Consider the following 15278-nt stretch of genomic DNA (forward strand, 5'->3'; position numbering starts at 1 on the left):
GGCAATGCTTGACTGTGCCATATCGTGAACAGTGCGAGGGCTTGTCTAGTTCTTCTGCAGGTTGTGTTATGCCAGCGAATCAAGACTCTCGTGGCGCAGAATGCTGCAGGTCAAGTGCGTGCTATACAACGCTTGGGCTTCGGACGTATCTTCCCAACTCATGCTAGTCGCTATCTGGCGCATTCGCTTGGCCTTTGCAGAATGGTATCATCGGTCGGATAGATGGCTAGGAGGCCGAACAGCCGGTGATAGCGTCGAGCGAAGGTATAAAAAGGCCTTCTCTCTCGCGAATAGAGTCTATCATCAGCATTCAGTTCTCCTAGTTCTCCAGCACTCTCTCCATCGCATCTCGCAACCCATTCATCAACTTTCGCCATGAAGTTCTCTACTGTTCTTTGCTCTACCCTCCTCGCCGGCAGCGCCGTCGCCGCTCCTCTGACTGAGAAGCGTCGCGCTCGCAACGAAGCCCGCATCCAGGCGCGCAATGCCCGCAAGAGCAACCCTCCTCTCGTCCCCGACACCCAGGAGATCTTGCAACTCAACAAGACCACCCAGGAGCAGTACAGCTCCAACTGGGCTGGTGCCGTGCTCATCGGATCCGGCTACACCTCCGTGACTGGCGAATTCACCGTTCCCAGTCCGTCCGTGCCCTCTGGCAGCTCCTCCCGCGGCGAATACTGTGCTTCTGCCTGGGTCGGTATCGACGGCGATACCTGCACCAGCGCCATTCTGCAGACTGGTATCGACTTCTGCGCCCAGGGCAGCTCCGTCTCCTTTGACGCCTGGTACGAGTGGTACCCCGACTATGCGTACAACTTTGACAACTTCGACATCTCCGTCGGCGATAAGATCAAGGTCACTGTCGACGCCAGCAGCAAGACCACCGGTACTGCGACTGTCGAGAACGTCTCCACTGGTCAGAAGGTCACTCATACCTTTAACGGCGGTGTGGATGGCGACTTGTGCGAGACCAACGCTGAGTGGATCGTTGAGGACTTCGAGTCCAGTGGCTCGCTGGTTTCGTTCGCGGACTTTGGTACTGTCACTTTCACCGGAGCCGAGGCGTCGACTGGCCGGTCCACCGTTGGACCTTCGGGCGCTACTCTGATTGATATCAGACAGAATGGTGATATCCTGACTTCTTCTTCTGTCTCTGGCAGTGAGGTTACTGTCGAGTACCTTTAAGTTGGACGATCTGACTGTGAATCGGGTTGGCCATTTTAACCTAGTTAGCAAACTAGAACAAACCCATCAATTCAAGCAATTCACTCATTTAATATGACTTGTCATTGTAGAAGTATGAAATAGAAACTGCGCGAGATGACTATCAATGATTTCAACTAGAAGATGACTGAAATGACTCGCATGTTTGAAACGCGAAAAAGGGTATATGCATAGAAGGGTTTGCAAAAGCAAATGCCAGATTGCACTCAGGGTTCAACAGGAAAAATATACAGAACTGTGGGACATCCATGAAGCGTGCATGTCTGACCCGTGGTGCTACCTGTGAATCGAAAATTCGTACCCCTCGGCCAGTATAGTAAGTCACTGTGTCCTTGCGCCGCCACTGATCTCGACGTGGCCAAATCCGCTGCTCTCATCGACCACGACCCCACACACCTGCGGTGATCTTTCGCATTTGAAATCGTCGTTCCCTGTCGTCCCTTGCGGTGCAAGCCTGACGGATCCATTTCCAGTTGTTTATTTCGATTAGTGATGCACGACCGTGACGAGGCTCATTGCTTACCACCTGCGAGCCAACTCCTTGCAGGTGACGCTTGTCGCGGTCACTTGGTACTGAGCCCATTACATACAGGATGATGTGCCTATCTATCTATTGGTGAAGAACTATCAGAATGTAGATATCAATTCTATGGGCGTCAAAGCTCACTTCAATACAAGTGAGAAGAACTGGGAGGGAAGGAAGAATGTAAGATCTGAAGGAGGGGTCAGACGAGTCAAGCCATGTATTCTGTCACGAGACGGATGACAAACCACCACCATCATTTGATTACTGAGCTTTTCATGGGTGGATGGCAACACACCCTTACAATCGGTTTTATTCTAACTTATAACACAGTAGGGGAGTCAGTAAGCTGCGGAGCCGGATATCTAAGATGGATATATATCTCACCGTCATGGGATGGCCTCATCATAGGATTCCTCTACAACAGCTTACTTCTTGACTGTTTCCATATTTCTGTTGTTCTGGATATTTTCGGCCGTCAGTTTTCCCAAATACAAGCATGTTCAATGCTGCATTATCTTCAGTGACTGGCTGCTGCTGCAAACATGTAGACGGACAATGCATTTCTCAACAGGTAGCAGCCAGTATTGATTTCAATAGTCAAGAGGATATAAACCATCTGATGCATCAATAGTTCAAAAATGGTCTAATTTGCTGTATTTCCGAGGAGATTGTACCCAATTAGATGCAAGGGGAGGGGGGTGCTGTGGTTGAAAAGATAAGTTGGGATGTCTATTTGAATATTGTAGAAGATGAAATGGCCGGCAAACAGCGGAATGCTTGGCAGCTGACACCTCAGGCATCTACAATGCTGACCGCAGAAACCAAGAATGTACCTGGCTATGGAGACTGTGTCCTACTGAGCCATGATACGCCCGAGGACTTAACGCCTGGGAAAACTAAGAACCAAGTAAATAAAATTCCGATTAAGGGCCATTTTTTATTCCTAGCATCCAAACGAAATTATAAACTTTGACCCTCTTCCTTCCCGTTGTAATAGAGCTATGTCTGACACTTCAATCCACTCCATAGTCTGGGCAGTAGTTTTATGCCTGTGCCACCAGCGAATATTCTTGGCGTAAGGAAGTTTCGAATCTTTCTCCCATAATTCGTGCCTCTTTCCCACCGCAGACATATGGCTTTAGACCTTTGCCAAAGTTTTTGAAACACATGTAAATCATAATAATAGTAGCAAGGGAGAGGAAAGAGGACAGACCCCCAAACAATGCTAGACTCTTTCTTGCCGGAAAAAAGTCTTCATATGATCTTTGGGAAAATATTCGCTCAAACCACCAGACAAAAAAAGCCTCCAGGGCAATGTGAGACGCCTGATTGATTTGATATTAGCAGCCATAACTTGGCTTCATGAACCACACTCTTGAAAACTTACAAATACAGCTAAGGTCCAAGTTCTGCTTTCGTGCCTTACAGAAGAGGCTGTCACCCAAAGAAGCACACAAGACAGTGGAATGACAACTATTGTCATTCTCCATGCAAGGTCAGCCCGTTCAGTCTGGATAACTACTGCCTGCACCATGAAACCAAGAAAGAAGAACACATCGAACTTCAAAATGGAGATTAAAATCTGGTCAAATGTTTCAGTTCATAGGTATCGAACGTATTAGTCACGAGAGCGCACCTGAAAAGTCCAATATCGGCTTCGCATAGGTATATCGGCTTCCACTTTTTGGAATACCACCCAGGCAAATTCTTCAGACAGTTTCCATCCAACGGGAAGAATCCAACAGCAAGACATGGTGGATAAAACAATAATGGTAATCAGAGTGCCGTTGTATATCGGCCATGGGTAATCGTCCATGGCATAACCATCAGATAGCACCGCGGTGCTAGGAAAGAATTGGCTATACTGCAAGCCGCTTAGTACGGATAGAACGATGGAGTAGACGCAAATTCCATATATCTGGATGGTATTCTGCTGGGCTAGCATATCATAGGCAAGAACCGATCGATAGAAAAGTCCTATGATGATAAGGCTTAGGAAGGAATGAAGAATCCGACTTGCGGACACTTGATCCGCCTTCGGTCTTAGTCGAGTTGTGAATGTTATAAAACAAGCGCTAGATAAATAAGTTAGCCATGATCGGCTGAGTATCCCATAAGAGGCAATCTCACATTTCCAAAGCCATGACTACTAGGGATTCCAGGAGGAGGCACAGGAAAAAAACCCATGTCCAGCGGGTTGTAGGCCGATACAGCATGATTTCAGTGTAAGAGGAAAGCTCGCAGACTCCTTTGGCGCCGGCAGAACTTGGAGTTTTGTGGATTGCGACTGACAAGGCGGACCTGGAGTTGTACGACAAGGCTGGCCTCGTCAGATTGACCCTAGCCAGGGTCGGTAAGGATTGTTTGCCCAGCCCTGCAAGGTTCCCCTCCCGAGCAAACACCCTGGAAGCGCCTTTGTCTTTCCCATGTTGCCACGTTTGAGCTCCATTTTCAAACTATGTCCGACATTGAAGGGTGGCGATCATCGCCAGACACCCGAGGAACGATTGACATCCTGTGGTCATGTCTTTCCACACTGGCGCTCTGCGTCTGGACAGCGATCCATCCGAATATCCCCGTCGTATACAAGTTCTGGCCGGTATTCTTTGACCGGCTAGGCCTGATGGGGTTGGCTATTGTCTTCCCTGAAATTATCATCACCGCAGCCTGGAGTCAGAGGCGACGGGGCCAATCTCTGTTAGCAGACGTCAATCGGTCCTTTGGGTACTTGCCCAAGGTTTCAGGGCCAAAGGTAGCTGTATCTCATTCTCATAGCTCTCAGACCTGGGAACAATTACACTTATCTGTGTTTCATTTGTCTTTCCAATGGTATACAGCTTGACTTACCAATTTGTAGCTCCGTACCAGAAATCTATTCAAGAAAAGCCCCTACAAGTCACCCAATGACTCCATCCGTCAAACCGATTCGCCTCTGACCACTTATTCCGGCGTGGAGCTTGTGGCTCTTCCAGCATCTGACAATTCCCGCATTGCAAGGCATCATCAATGGGACCTCGATCGGGCGCTTTTTGGCGTAATGGGAGGATACGCCATGGAAACACGATATCACACACACGACGGCGAGGAACACATACTCCGACGCCTTGTTACTGCGGACGGAATCTCCATCCTTGCTAGGATCGGTGAGCTTCCCGCTATCACATTAAACGACATCGAGGAGAGAAGTAAAGCGGACATCTTCGCCAAATCAATTGTCGTCGGCCAAATTATCTGGTTCGCGCTGCAGGTCTTTGGCAGATTAGGCCGGAACCTACCCGTCACACCTCTCGAGACCCACACGGCAATCCATGTGGGCTGTACGATTCTTGTCTATATCATCTGGTTCCACAAGCCGTATAATCTGACACAGTCCATTGTTGTCAAAGGACCCCAGGCACAGAATATTGGCGCTCTATTTAGCTTTCATGATATCTCTCGTGATGTTTACCGTCAGCAGTGGCATCGGTACGAAGATGAGAGAATCGAATATTGGAAGACTCGTGTTATACAGGCATCTCGTGGAGACACGAACTTCTCTTCTCCTCCCCAAGCCCCCGTGTCTATGGGTCTTCGCCAAGCACTCCAGCACTATAAACTTGAGCCCAATCTGGATGCACCTGACAAGCTACGTCAGGATATCGAGATTCTTCATGCCCTCGCAGAAAACGCCACTCAGGGTCTTCATTACATCGAGAGCCGAGGATGCTCCGCTCTCGACCACCCTTCGTCTGGCAATCTGAAGCTCCTTCGCGACAGTGCCGAGAATTTCGCAATCCGGTCCGTATGGGGTGGCTGGAGCTCTGATATCGGACACGAACCTTCTCTAGCCAAAGGGATCCATGTCCTATTCAACGTCCTGTATGGCGGGTCCCATCTTGCCGCGTGGTCTTCTTTCTTCCCGTCCACCGTGGAGTCCTGGTTATGGCGTTGCTCGGCCTTGTTTCTGACCACTGTCCCTCTGTGGGGACTACTGTGGATTCTCTGGTGGAGGGGGGTACGTTCGCAGCGGAAATGGCTATATCTCATCCGCGATGGTGAGTTGGATATTGTTGCGGCTCCATTCTTCTTTGCAATTTTGGTTATGTATACTCTGGCTCGGTGTTATTTCTTGGTAGAGGCGTTGATGAGCTTGAGATCGTTGCCAGCGGATGCCTTCGCCATGGTTCAGTGGACGTCGTTTCTTCCTCATGTTTCGTGACTTTTTTTCCGTCCCGTTTCCCCCGGTTTCTTTTATTAGCTTTTTCCCTCTCTCTTGCGCGATGAATTTGGACATACCCATGCTACTTATATAGTCCGATTGCTGCTCATGATTTCGCTTTTCAATTTCCTTGCCTTGGCCACAGCCGACAACTTTCCTGGTCTAGATAGTTTCGAATTGCTAGAGGGTTTTATATATCCGCACTGCCTCATCTATAGTTATAGAATAGCATCAGTCGCCTGATTCCCATAACCTAATGCCCGTACGATGGGCCTTTCCAATCGGTATTCCGGAGTTGAGCATGACAGCCAAGTTCCATGATAGCTGTCCACACAATTTCAGGACTTGAGGAAGTAGAATAAGGCAATCTTCTAGTATCCAAAGTCCCTGGGCTGCGCTTACCGCATTGTGTCGTCACGGGGTGTACCCAACCAACCTCTTCGGCCTCGTTGATCTGTCGTCTCCCGTCTTCACCGTCTTCATCCTCCTGCTTTCCCTGCATCCTTCGGTCCATCGGTTTTCATCAAGCCCTGTATCTACAGATCCTCTCACTCTGTCTGTCATCCGATTCAGCAGCACGATGTCCAGCTCTGACAAAGGTTTCGTTCATACCGGTTCTGGTATCAATGATCAGGTAATCCCCGCCCGTCGCTTCTAAGCACATCCTCACTGACGACATTGACACCAACCGACAGGGCAACCACTGGTGCTCTCGCGACCATGGCACCGGAACTGACACCAACGGCCCAGGCCGCGGGGATGCCTACCACTACTCGAACCGGTGCGACGCGATAGTACTACTAGGATGGGAGGCTGTTAACAGTCATAGGGACGGATCCTGGTACTATAAAAATCCCGACGGTAGTAGATATTTCAACAATGGCAGGGGTCAGGGGTTTTACACGCCTCCTCCGGACAAGAAGTGAGAATGGCTTTGCTGGCTTGGTGGGATACCTCGATGATTGTCCATCGTTTTACGCACGGGTTGATGAAATTCCAACTGGACTGAAAGCATGAGTTAAATGAGTACGATGGATTGATAGATCCAGCATTCCGATTGGTGTGCCGATCCATATTTGTGACCAGTCGTAGTCTCTTCCCGCTTCTGCCGTCACGGGCGGATCCAAACAAACCTCTGCCCCTCTTTCTTCTCATCTTCATCTCTCATCCCATCCATCATCAATCCAACATCAATCCAACATCAATCCAACATCAATCCAACATCAATCCAACATCAATCCAACATCAATCCATCATCAATCCATCATCAATCCATCATCAATCCATCGTCAATCCATCATCACCAACATGTCTAGCTCTGGCAAAGGATACTCGTACACCAGCTCCGGCACCAACAGCCAGGTAAGTCCAACCCGTCTGATCGTCATACACTGCTGATACCCAACATCAGGGCAACCACTACTGCTCTCGGGACTACGGTTCGAGCGCCTCCAACTCCAACAGCTACCACTACTCGAACAGGTGCGGGCCCCGCGGGTTTTATTGACGCGTGCTAAGGTTTAGTGACGGCTCCTACTACTATTCCAACCCGAACGGCAGCAGCTACTACAACAATGGCAGCGGCGGATCCACGTACACTCCTGCCGGAAAGAAATGAGATACTCCGATCGGATGGTTCGGGATGGGAATGGATGGGTGGGAGGCTGTAGAGGCAGGGATGTGGTTACGCAGATTCCTGTAACTAGACAGTAGACACGAGCATCCATCGCCGTCGATAGTGCATCCACGGTCATCCTCGATCAATCCACAGTCCACGAATGGCCAACCCGTCTGGCGCTAACCCAATTGGGCGAAGCTTGCGATCGGGCCCGCCGCTCGGGCACCGAGCCAATCAGCGCCCATGCTCATTCGGGCCGTGATCTGGCCCGAGCTGAGTCAGCCAGTCCGCGGGGCCCGGCGGCGTATGATTGGGCGAGACTCGACACCCGAGGCACCGACGGGGATTAATCATCCCCGAAAGCAGCAACTCGCGGACGTCCGTGACGTCTTCACAGGACGCAGCCCTTTTGGTCTTCCTCGGACGCTCCGTGGCCGAGGATCTCCAGACGCCTCACACTCGGTGGCCCTTATGCTTTATGCTCGATATTCACCGCAACCCTCCGCACAAGTGAATCAATGCTACCGTCGACTTCCCGCTGCCGAAGATCCCCGGTAGGGTCGGCCATCATGTCGCCTATTTGTACCCTCCCTCCCTCCGGCTTCCCTCTCTCAGTCCTTGGTTCTCGTTGAATCACTCCGCCATCGCCATGGACCCTCCTCATCATTCGATCCTCGTCCTGGCCGGCATCGTCTTGCTGGCCCTGTACATCGTCACTCTCCTGCAACGCAAATGGACCCAGCGCCGCATCGCCCGCGAGAATCACTGCGAGCCTCCCCCCTCCCTGTACATGATCGACCCCGTCTTCGGCATCGACAACGTCTATAACAGCGTCACCTCCGCCAAGCACCATCGCTTCCTCGAACGCGGGCTGGCCAACTTCCGCAACCACGGCAATACCTTCTCCGCCACACGCCTGGGCACTAACATCATCGTGACTCGGGATCCCCTCAACGTGAAGACCATCCTGTCGCTGAAGTTCAAGGACTTCGGCCTGGGCGACCGCATCCACTCCTTCGGACCCCTGCTCGGACATGGCATCTTCACCACCGACGGCGAGCACTGGGCGCAGTCGCGCGCCATGATTCGGCCCAACTTCAGCAAGGATCAGGTGGCGCATCTGGAGATCTTCGAGGAGCTGATGGGCGACCTGCTGGCGTTGATCCCGACGGATGGCAGCACATTCGACCTCCAGGAGCTGTTCTTCAGCTACACCATCGACTCGGCGACCGAGTTCCTGTTCGGCCACAGCGTGCAAAGTCTCAAGAAGCGTCGCTCCGCCGTGCAGGAAGACGCCGAGAAGGACTTCGCCAGTGCGTTCAACTACGCGCAGGACGCCATCGCGCACCAGTCCCGCATCGGCCGCCTCAGTCAGATCTTCCCCGATCGCAAGGCCCAGCGCTGCCATCGCGTCTGCCACGAGCTGGTCGAGCAGTTCGTCGACAAGGCGCTGCGGTACCGCGCGAACTTCGACGAGGAGAAGGGCGCCGACGACAGCAAGCAGAAGTACCTGTTCCTGCAGGGTCTGGCGCAGCAGACGGGCGATCGCAAGCGTATCCGCGACGAGCTGATGAACGTGCTGCTGGCCGGTCGCGACACCACCGCCTCGCTGCTCAGTAACATGTTCTTCATGCTGGCGAAGCATCCGCATGTGTGGGCGAAGCTGCAAGAGGAGATCGCCACGTTGGACGGCCGCATCCCCACCTACTCCCAGCTGCGCAATCTCACTTATCTGAAATACTGCATGAACGAATGTACGTCCCCCTGTCGAACTAACCCACTAAGGTCGTTGCTTATCATTGACTGACGTCATAGCCCTCCGTCTACACCCCGTCGTCCCCGCCAACAGTCGCGTCGCCATGACCGACACCGTCCTGCCCGTCGGCGGCGGCCCCAACGGTCAGTCCCCGGTGTTTGTGTCCAAAGGCACTGTGGTGGGATACAGCACGTATTCGATGCATCGGCGCGAGGACTTCTACGGACCGGACGCGGAGGAGTTCCGACCGGAGCGATGGGCGACGCTGCGACCGGGGTGGGAGTATCTGCCATTCAACGGGGGACCTCGGATCTGCGTGGGTCAGCAGTACGCGCTCACTGAAGCCGGATACGTGACGGTTCGCTTGGCGCAGCGGTTTTCCGTCCTGGAGAGTCGCGATGCAGGAGCGTGGGAGGAAAGCTTGACTCTGACGCTGTGCTCGAGGAACGGCACCCTGGTTGGGATGTCCTGAGTGATGTGATTGATGTGATATGATATGATGTCAGCAAATTGGTATCTTTGCTTTTATCTTTTATCCCTGGTCTGCTGTCTTTCTGCTGTCTGTCTATTAGCCCCTACTCTAGTTAGTCCTCGCTCCGGATTTCCCCCGGAGCACCCGACAATCAAACCATTCAATCAATAAACAATGCCATGCACCCAGCACAGCCCCCTACTGCTTATCCGGCGGATAAGACAATTCCACCATTCAGTGCCAGCCAAGCTGGAAGAACTACGATTCGCGGCCCAATTCCTCCGTGAGGGGTCCTTTAATTCCGTGTCTTGGCGAGGCTCTATATAACCTACTATTCTGCATCTTGCATTCTTCAGGTAGATTCCTGCAATAGCTCATCCATTGCACAGCTACTAGCTACTGAGCTCATCAATCATGATCCTCCCCTCCCTCCTAGGCGTCGTCCTGGCCCTAGCCACCACCGCCTCGGCCGCAAACTACACCGAATGGATGGCCACCTCGTACCTCTCCAAATCGGTAACCCAATCGCGGAACTACGCCAACGGGGTATTGTACCGGGGCATCGAACTCGCCTACAACAAAACCCACGACGAGTCCCTGCTCAACTACATCACCTCGCAAGTCGACGCCGTCATCTCCCCCGAAGGCAAACTCGTCGACTACAACCTCACCAAGAAAACCTCCCTCGATGATCTCCGTATCGGGACGAATCTGCTCAATCTCTGGGCGAAGACCGGTAACGACCGGTATAAAATCGCCGCAGATACCCTCCGTCATCAGATCGATGTTACGCCCCGCAATGAAGCAGGTGGCATGTGGCATCGCATGCCCACGTATCCGAACCAGATGTGGTTGGATGGGATCTACATGTCGACGAATTTCTATGCGCAGTGGACCGCGTGGTTCGATGGGAAGAATAAGACTGCGTGGGATGATATCATGCTGCAGTTTGATTTGATCGAGGAGCATACGCTGAATAAGGAGACGGGGTTGTTGGCGCATGGGTATGATCATTCGAAGGTCGCGGTTTGGGCTGGTATGTTCCTTTCTCTTCCGCCCCTATTGTATTTGGGATTGTTTTCTAGTGAAGTTGTTTGACCTTGGAATTGAGAGTGAGTGAGTATGCTAATGGGATAGACCCCGAAACTGGCGCCGCCCCTCACGTCTGGAACCGGGCACTAGGCTGGTACTTCATGTCCCTGGTCGACATCCTGGACGTCTTCCCTCGGTCTCACCGCGGGTGGAAGAAGAACCTGCGTCGGTTCCAAGCCCTCGCTGCGGCGTTGAAGAAAACCCAGGACGAGTCCGGCGGCTGGTGGCTCATCATGGACGAGCCGTTCCCTTCTGATCCCAGGAACTATATCGAGAGCAGTGGCAGTGCGATGTTCACGTATGGGTTCCTCAAGGGGATTCGGAAGGGGTATCTCAAGAAGAAGGAGTATAAGGGGGTTGCGGATAAGGGGTATGAGAATTTGGTGGGGGAGTTTGTGACGCAGAATAAGAATGGGACGTTGAATTGGGAGGGGACCGTTGAGGTGGGGAGTTTGAGTAGTAATGGGTCTTTTGAGGTGAGTTTCCCCCCTTCCTGATGGGTTTGACTTGTTGGTTGGGATGAATGGGTGCTAACGGGTGCAGTATTATATCTCGGTGCCAATCCAGCATAACGATATCAAGGGTGCTGGGCCGTTTATGTATGCGAGTTACGAGCTGGAGGGTTTCTAGTCTTTGCTATACACTGTGTCCTTGATCTAGTGATGGGACAAAAATACACCAGTGACTCTACATCTCAAATATAGTTGAGTTGCGTCTTGAATAAACTTTCTTTCCCGCTGGTCCATCCTAACAAAGAGCATACCAAAAGAAACGCCTGTTCCATGGTCCCATCCTCGTGATGATCCATGATGACGGGAGGTATGATGTTGTAGTTTTGTCTTGCCACTCACGTCATCGAATAGATATAAGATGGATCTCTCCCTTCCACCCCCGCATGACCAGTCTACAAGTCACAAAGACTATCTATTATACAAACTCCTCCCAAAAAAACTACTCAAGTCCCTCAAACAGAGGAAAGAAGAAAATGCCTACCCAAACCCGCCAAACCGACCTCACCAACCCCATCCAAGACGAGGTCGACAAGCTCACCTCCACCACCTCCTCCTCTTCTGATAGCTCCTCCTCTGCCGCTGACGCCGCCGCCAGCGGCACCGAACACCCCAGCAAGGTCACCGGCCAGTACCACTCCATGAAAGGCAGCGTGGTCGAGACGATTGGGAACACGGCCGGGTGGGAAGAATGGAAGGAGTCTGGGAGACGCGAGCACGAGCAGGGACAGCGGGAGTTGGAGGATGCGGAGCAGTTATTTCCTATTGAGTAGTTTTTCGCATCTTATTGCGCAAATACTTTCAGATGAGATTAGTGATTATCATTGAGTTGAATCTTGGTGCTAGGTGTGCTATAATCCGTTGTGATGCGGAAGCACGGGCCTTTTGTTAGGATGGAGGTTGTATAGGAGTTTTGTTTGGGGATTGTTTGGTATCGTCTGGGCTAGGAATTGTAACTTAACTTTACTTTCTGGGAATTGAACCTGGTTGACTGATTTTGCAAGATTTTCATTGTTTTGATGCTGGCGCAGCTAGGTGCCTTTGCAATCTGTGAAGGTTATGTCATGGTTGGGACTAGAGGTAGCATCTTAGTATAGCAGTACTGTTGTATCAACCGAGGTGATATCAGAGTCAGGTAGGCTCATCAGCACCGACTTGTCAACGGCCACATGACATGTTAAACACACTGCTACCTCTTGTCGCATTATCACCTGGTATCTGATATCCCGAAATCAAGGAATAGGCAGATTGACCAGATATTGTAAATCGGTTAGATGTTTGTGTATACTCCGGACTATTGTCTGCCGGCATGACTTGATCATCATCTGATCCATAACCCCATGCAACCAGGCTATCAAACAGGTTCCAAGCGAATACTCCCTACCATCTCGGTCAGGCATCATTCAACCATACCCACTGAGGCAACATATCCAGCTCACCGCCAGTCAACGCATGCACCCATCCCTGCCAGTCACACCTGCATCCTAGTATATTTGCACCTCCGATGCTACCTGACTTGCCACCTCCCGTCGGTATTCACTGACAGCAGCAGGATCCTAGTGCCATGCACTCGGTCCAATCGGAGGCCAGGGAAATCTGAACCGAGTTGGCAGCGCGTTGCGCGGGGGAGGGGTAATTCTCTATATTGGCTGATGCAGGTCATCTGGTAGGCGTTAGGCAGTTATGACAGCATTGTACATGTTCCGGGAGGATTTCGTAGACAACCGTGTAGAATGTAGGAGGAGGTACTAGGTATGTGATCCCCTCCTGAGTCATGCCCCTCATGTAGATTAATATAAGACTAAAAGCACTAGAGACGGGGAAGTATTCCAGTATTCCGGCTTCAGACAGCACGCCATCGAATCGGATATTCCTCGGTTAGCGGCGTCGCTCGTCATTGCGACAGGCCGTTGCGGCAAATAATAGCCTACGCCGGGATAAATACATCCGTGATAATTGATATCCGCCGTTAGCGCCGAACCGCTATGACGTAGGCTCTTCACCGACCATGCCATTAGACCCTGCCTCCGTTGCGACAGGGAACCGGCACGGTAGCACGGGCAGAGCTGTGTGGGTGGCAGGGATGGTCAGCCGGAGGTACTTTGCGACGAGAAAAGTCGGGATTTTTGCGAGGCGCGGATGAAGGGCCGCGATTCCGACCATTTGCTGGATCGGATGGCGGTGAGTAGTGGCGGTGTATTTATTTTCTATTACTTTTTATTAGGTATGATTTATTAATTTTATCTATTAATTCCCGTGTCTATGATCTGGTCAAGTATCTGATATTTGGACCCGTATGTTTCAGCCCCTATCCACCACCGAGCATACTCCTGTATCTGTACTCTGTAGGACTCTCCAGTAGCCTCATAATATCCGTCAGATTATCCAGCCCACCGGCCCACCAACCACAGATCAGATTGCTATCCACAGCCAACCCACTCATACCGAAATCAATCCGATCGGTGCCCAAGAGTCGGATCCCACTATCGCCGGAACTGCATCCGCGTTAACGATCGGAGAGTTACGCACCCAATGACCGCCAGCCCTGGCATCCCGACACTCCGTCACACAACCTAATCCTGCGAACTACGTGTTATTTCGCTCGCCCTGCGTTTGTCACCATTTTTCCCTCCCATCCCGACGGTCTGCAGACTTCCCCGGCCAATCGGGCCCGGCCCTCTGCGTTCCACTCCCGTCTGCCCGGAATGCAAGGGAAGTTTCGATGATCCCGACGGGTGCATATCTGGTGTGAAATGGATTTCAGCCGAAATTTCTGACAGGACCACATGGCTGGATGGGATGGCGGACTGAGGTGGTTGTGGGAGGATAAATAGTGAGTGGTTTCCTGCGAGGATTTGTTCTTGCTTTGCTTAAAGACACATACATATACATACTACATACATATTCAGCCTGAATATCGAACCCTCGGGCAGAGACGCAGCCTTATTGCTCATCATGGACAAGAGCTCCTCCCAGAACAAAGACTCCGCTCAGCCAGACCTCGCCCAGTACCAGGCCCAATGGACCAAAATCCACAACGACACCATCAAGCAGATCAAGCAGATCAGAGGTACCCTCTTCCTCATTCCCATGTCTACGGATGTGCTATATACTGACTCCTACAGAAAAAGAACAGGCCAAAGGCTCCGATAAAAGCTCTCGATAGCCACTCGCATATTGAATCATCATGGGAAACATTCGCATTGCATGTGTCGGATCGGTCGGCGTCTTTATCTTTACATTTGGCTTTTTGTGATTCTGTCTATTCATGCGATGCTTGCAGGCGACGGAGCTCGGGTTGGGATGGATGTTTTTCAGTCGGTGTTGGGTTATCGTGTACTCATTTATTTTTATTCTTATTTTTATTTTTATTTTTAACTTTATTTTCGACTCTTTCGAACGTTGAAGATTTTTCTTCCTGTTTTGACGATAAATTAAGATTCTAGACTGCCGTAGCTAAGCAGAGGCGTTGTGATATCAGACCCTTTTTTCCCGATCTCCCGCTGTTTCATGTATTTTTGGACGGGCTTGCCGTATCCCTGAGGCGGTTTTGTACGTATGCGTATGCGTGTCCACTTGTCTTAATGTGTTCTCTGTTTTTCGGTTCGGATTCTAGACTATGTGGCCTTTGCGATTTACGTCTATGTCTTTTTTTACTATCCTTAATTACTCTGTACCTATCCCCTCTCTCGGACCCTACTACTCTCCAGATCCAGTTATCACCCTCTCTACCCTCGATCCCACCTCACATCTACGCTGCATCCAATGTAACGTACCATCTATATCACCTCGTCTTCCTTCCATCCGATACCTTCTGGTATACTCAACCCAGCCCAACCCAATCAACCTGCCCGACCACAGGGACAGGGACAGGACAGAAAGA

At 51.3% G+C, this 15278-nt stretch overlaps 9 protein-coding genes across 9 annotated transcripts; 8 read left to right on the top strand and 1 right to left on the bottom strand.

The window, feature by feature from the left end:
• Positions 1 to 375: 375 nt before the first annotated feature.
• On the top strand, positions 376 to 1185 carry P170DRAFT_447371 (A4/G1 family peptidase; the record flags this gene model as incomplete). The annotated part of the gene is made up of 1 exon (XM_024850871.1): positions 376 to 1185. The coding sequence occupies one exon, from the start codon at positions 376 to 378 to the stop codon at positions 1183 to 1185; it is 810 nt and encodes a 269-aa protein (XP_024705078.1).
• A 1537-nt stretch (positions 1186 to 2722) lies between these two features.
• Positions 2723 to 4016, bottom strand: P170DRAFT_409379 (uncharacterized protein). The gene is made up of 4 exons (XM_024846777.1): positions 3881 to 4016; positions 3387 to 3825; positions 3138 to 3332; positions 2723 to 3075 (listed from the first exon to the last, which is right to left on the bottom strand). Exons 1-4 carry the CDS (start codon positions 3964 to 3966, stop codon positions 2794 to 2796), a joined length of 1002 nt encoding a protein of 333 aa, XP_024705079.1. The 5' UTR covers positions 3967 to 4016; the 3' UTR covers positions 2723 to 2793.
• Positions 4017 to 4208: 192 nt separating this feature from the next.
• On the top strand, positions 4209 to 6172 carry P170DRAFT_426646 (uncharacterized protein; the record flags this gene model as incomplete). Its single annotated transcript, XM_024847724.1, has 3 exons — positions 4209 to 4502; positions 4608 to 5744; positions 6167 to 6172. The coding sequence occupies 3 exons, from the start codon at positions 4209 to 4211 to the stop codon at positions 6170 to 6172; spliced, it is 1437 nt and encodes a 478-aa protein (XP_024705080.1).
• Positions 6173 to 6451: 279 nt separating this feature from the next.
• P170DRAFT_510245 (uncharacterized protein) lies at positions 6452 to 6875 on the top strand (the record flags this gene model as incomplete). Its single annotated transcript, XM_024854757.1, has 3 exons — positions 6452 to 6582; positions 6644 to 6729; positions 6778 to 6875. The coding sequence occupies exons 1-3, from the start codon at positions 6529 to 6531 to the stop codon at positions 6872 to 6874; spliced, it is 237 nt and encodes a 78-aa protein (XP_024705081.1). The 5' UTR covers positions 6452 to 6528.
• Positions 6876 to 7220: 345 nt separating this feature from the next.
• Positions 7221 to 7566, top strand: P170DRAFT_510246 (uncharacterized protein; the record flags this gene model as incomplete). Its single annotated transcript, XM_024854758.1, has 3 exons — positions 7221 to 7310; positions 7360 to 7430; positions 7473 to 7566. Exons 1-3 carry the CDS (start codon positions 7257 to 7259, stop codon positions 7564 to 7566), a joined length of 219 nt encoding a protein of 72 aa, XP_024705082.1. The 5' UTR covers positions 7221 to 7256.
• A 389-nt stretch (positions 7567 to 7955) lies between these two features.
• P170DRAFT_437282 (cytochrome P450) lies at positions 7956 to 9981 on the top strand. The gene is made up of 2 exons (XM_024849327.1): positions 7956 to 9320; positions 9382 to 9981. The coding sequence occupies exons 1-2, from the start codon at positions 8216 to 8218 to the stop codon at positions 9792 to 9794; spliced, it is 1518 nt and encodes a 505-aa protein (XP_024705083.1). The 5' UTR covers positions 7956 to 8215; the 3' UTR covers positions 9795 to 9981.
• A 106-nt stretch (positions 9982 to 10087) lies between these two features.
• Positions 10088 to 11516, top strand: P170DRAFT_456303 (glycoside hydrolase family 88/105 protein; the record flags this gene model as incomplete). Its single annotated transcript, XM_024851608.1, has 3 exons — positions 10088 to 10830; positions 10932 to 11362; positions 11430 to 11516. Exons 1-3 carry the CDS (start codon positions 10209 to 10211, stop codon positions 11514 to 11516), a joined length of 1140 nt encoding a protein of 379 aa, XP_024705084.1. The 5' UTR covers positions 10088 to 10208.
• A 179-nt stretch (positions 11517 to 11695) lies between these two features.
• On the top strand, positions 11696 to 12193 carry P170DRAFT_465096 (uncharacterized protein; the record flags this gene model as incomplete). Its single annotated transcript, XM_024852300.1, has 2 exons — positions 11696 to 11705; positions 11750 to 12193. 2 exons carry the CDS (start codon positions 11696 to 11698, stop codon positions 12166 to 12168), a joined length of 429 nt encoding a protein of 142 aa, XP_024705085.1. The 3' UTR covers positions 12169 to 12193.
• A 1964-nt stretch (positions 12194 to 14157) lies between these two features.
• On the top strand, positions 14158 to 14694 carry P170DRAFT_437284 (uncharacterized protein). Its single transcript, XM_024849328.1, has 3 exons — positions 14158 to 14228; positions 14305 to 14465; positions 14521 to 14694. The coding sequence occupies exons 2-3, from the start codon at positions 14351 to 14353 to the stop codon at positions 14559 to 14561; spliced, it is 156 nt and encodes a 51-aa protein (XP_024705086.1). The 5' UTR covers positions 14158 to 14228; positions 14305 to 14350; the 3' UTR covers positions 14562 to 14694.
• Positions 14695 to 15278: the final 584 nt, after the last annotated feature.

The sequence above is a fragment of the Aspergillus steynii genome (assembly GCF_002849105.1).
Source record: "Aspergillus steynii IBT 23096 chromosome Unknown P170scaffold_4, whole genome shotgun sequence".
In the NCBI taxonomy this organism is placed as follows: domain Eukaryota; kingdom Fungi; phylum Ascomycota; class Eurotiomycetes; order Eurotiales; family Aspergillaceae; genus Aspergillus; species Aspergillus steynii.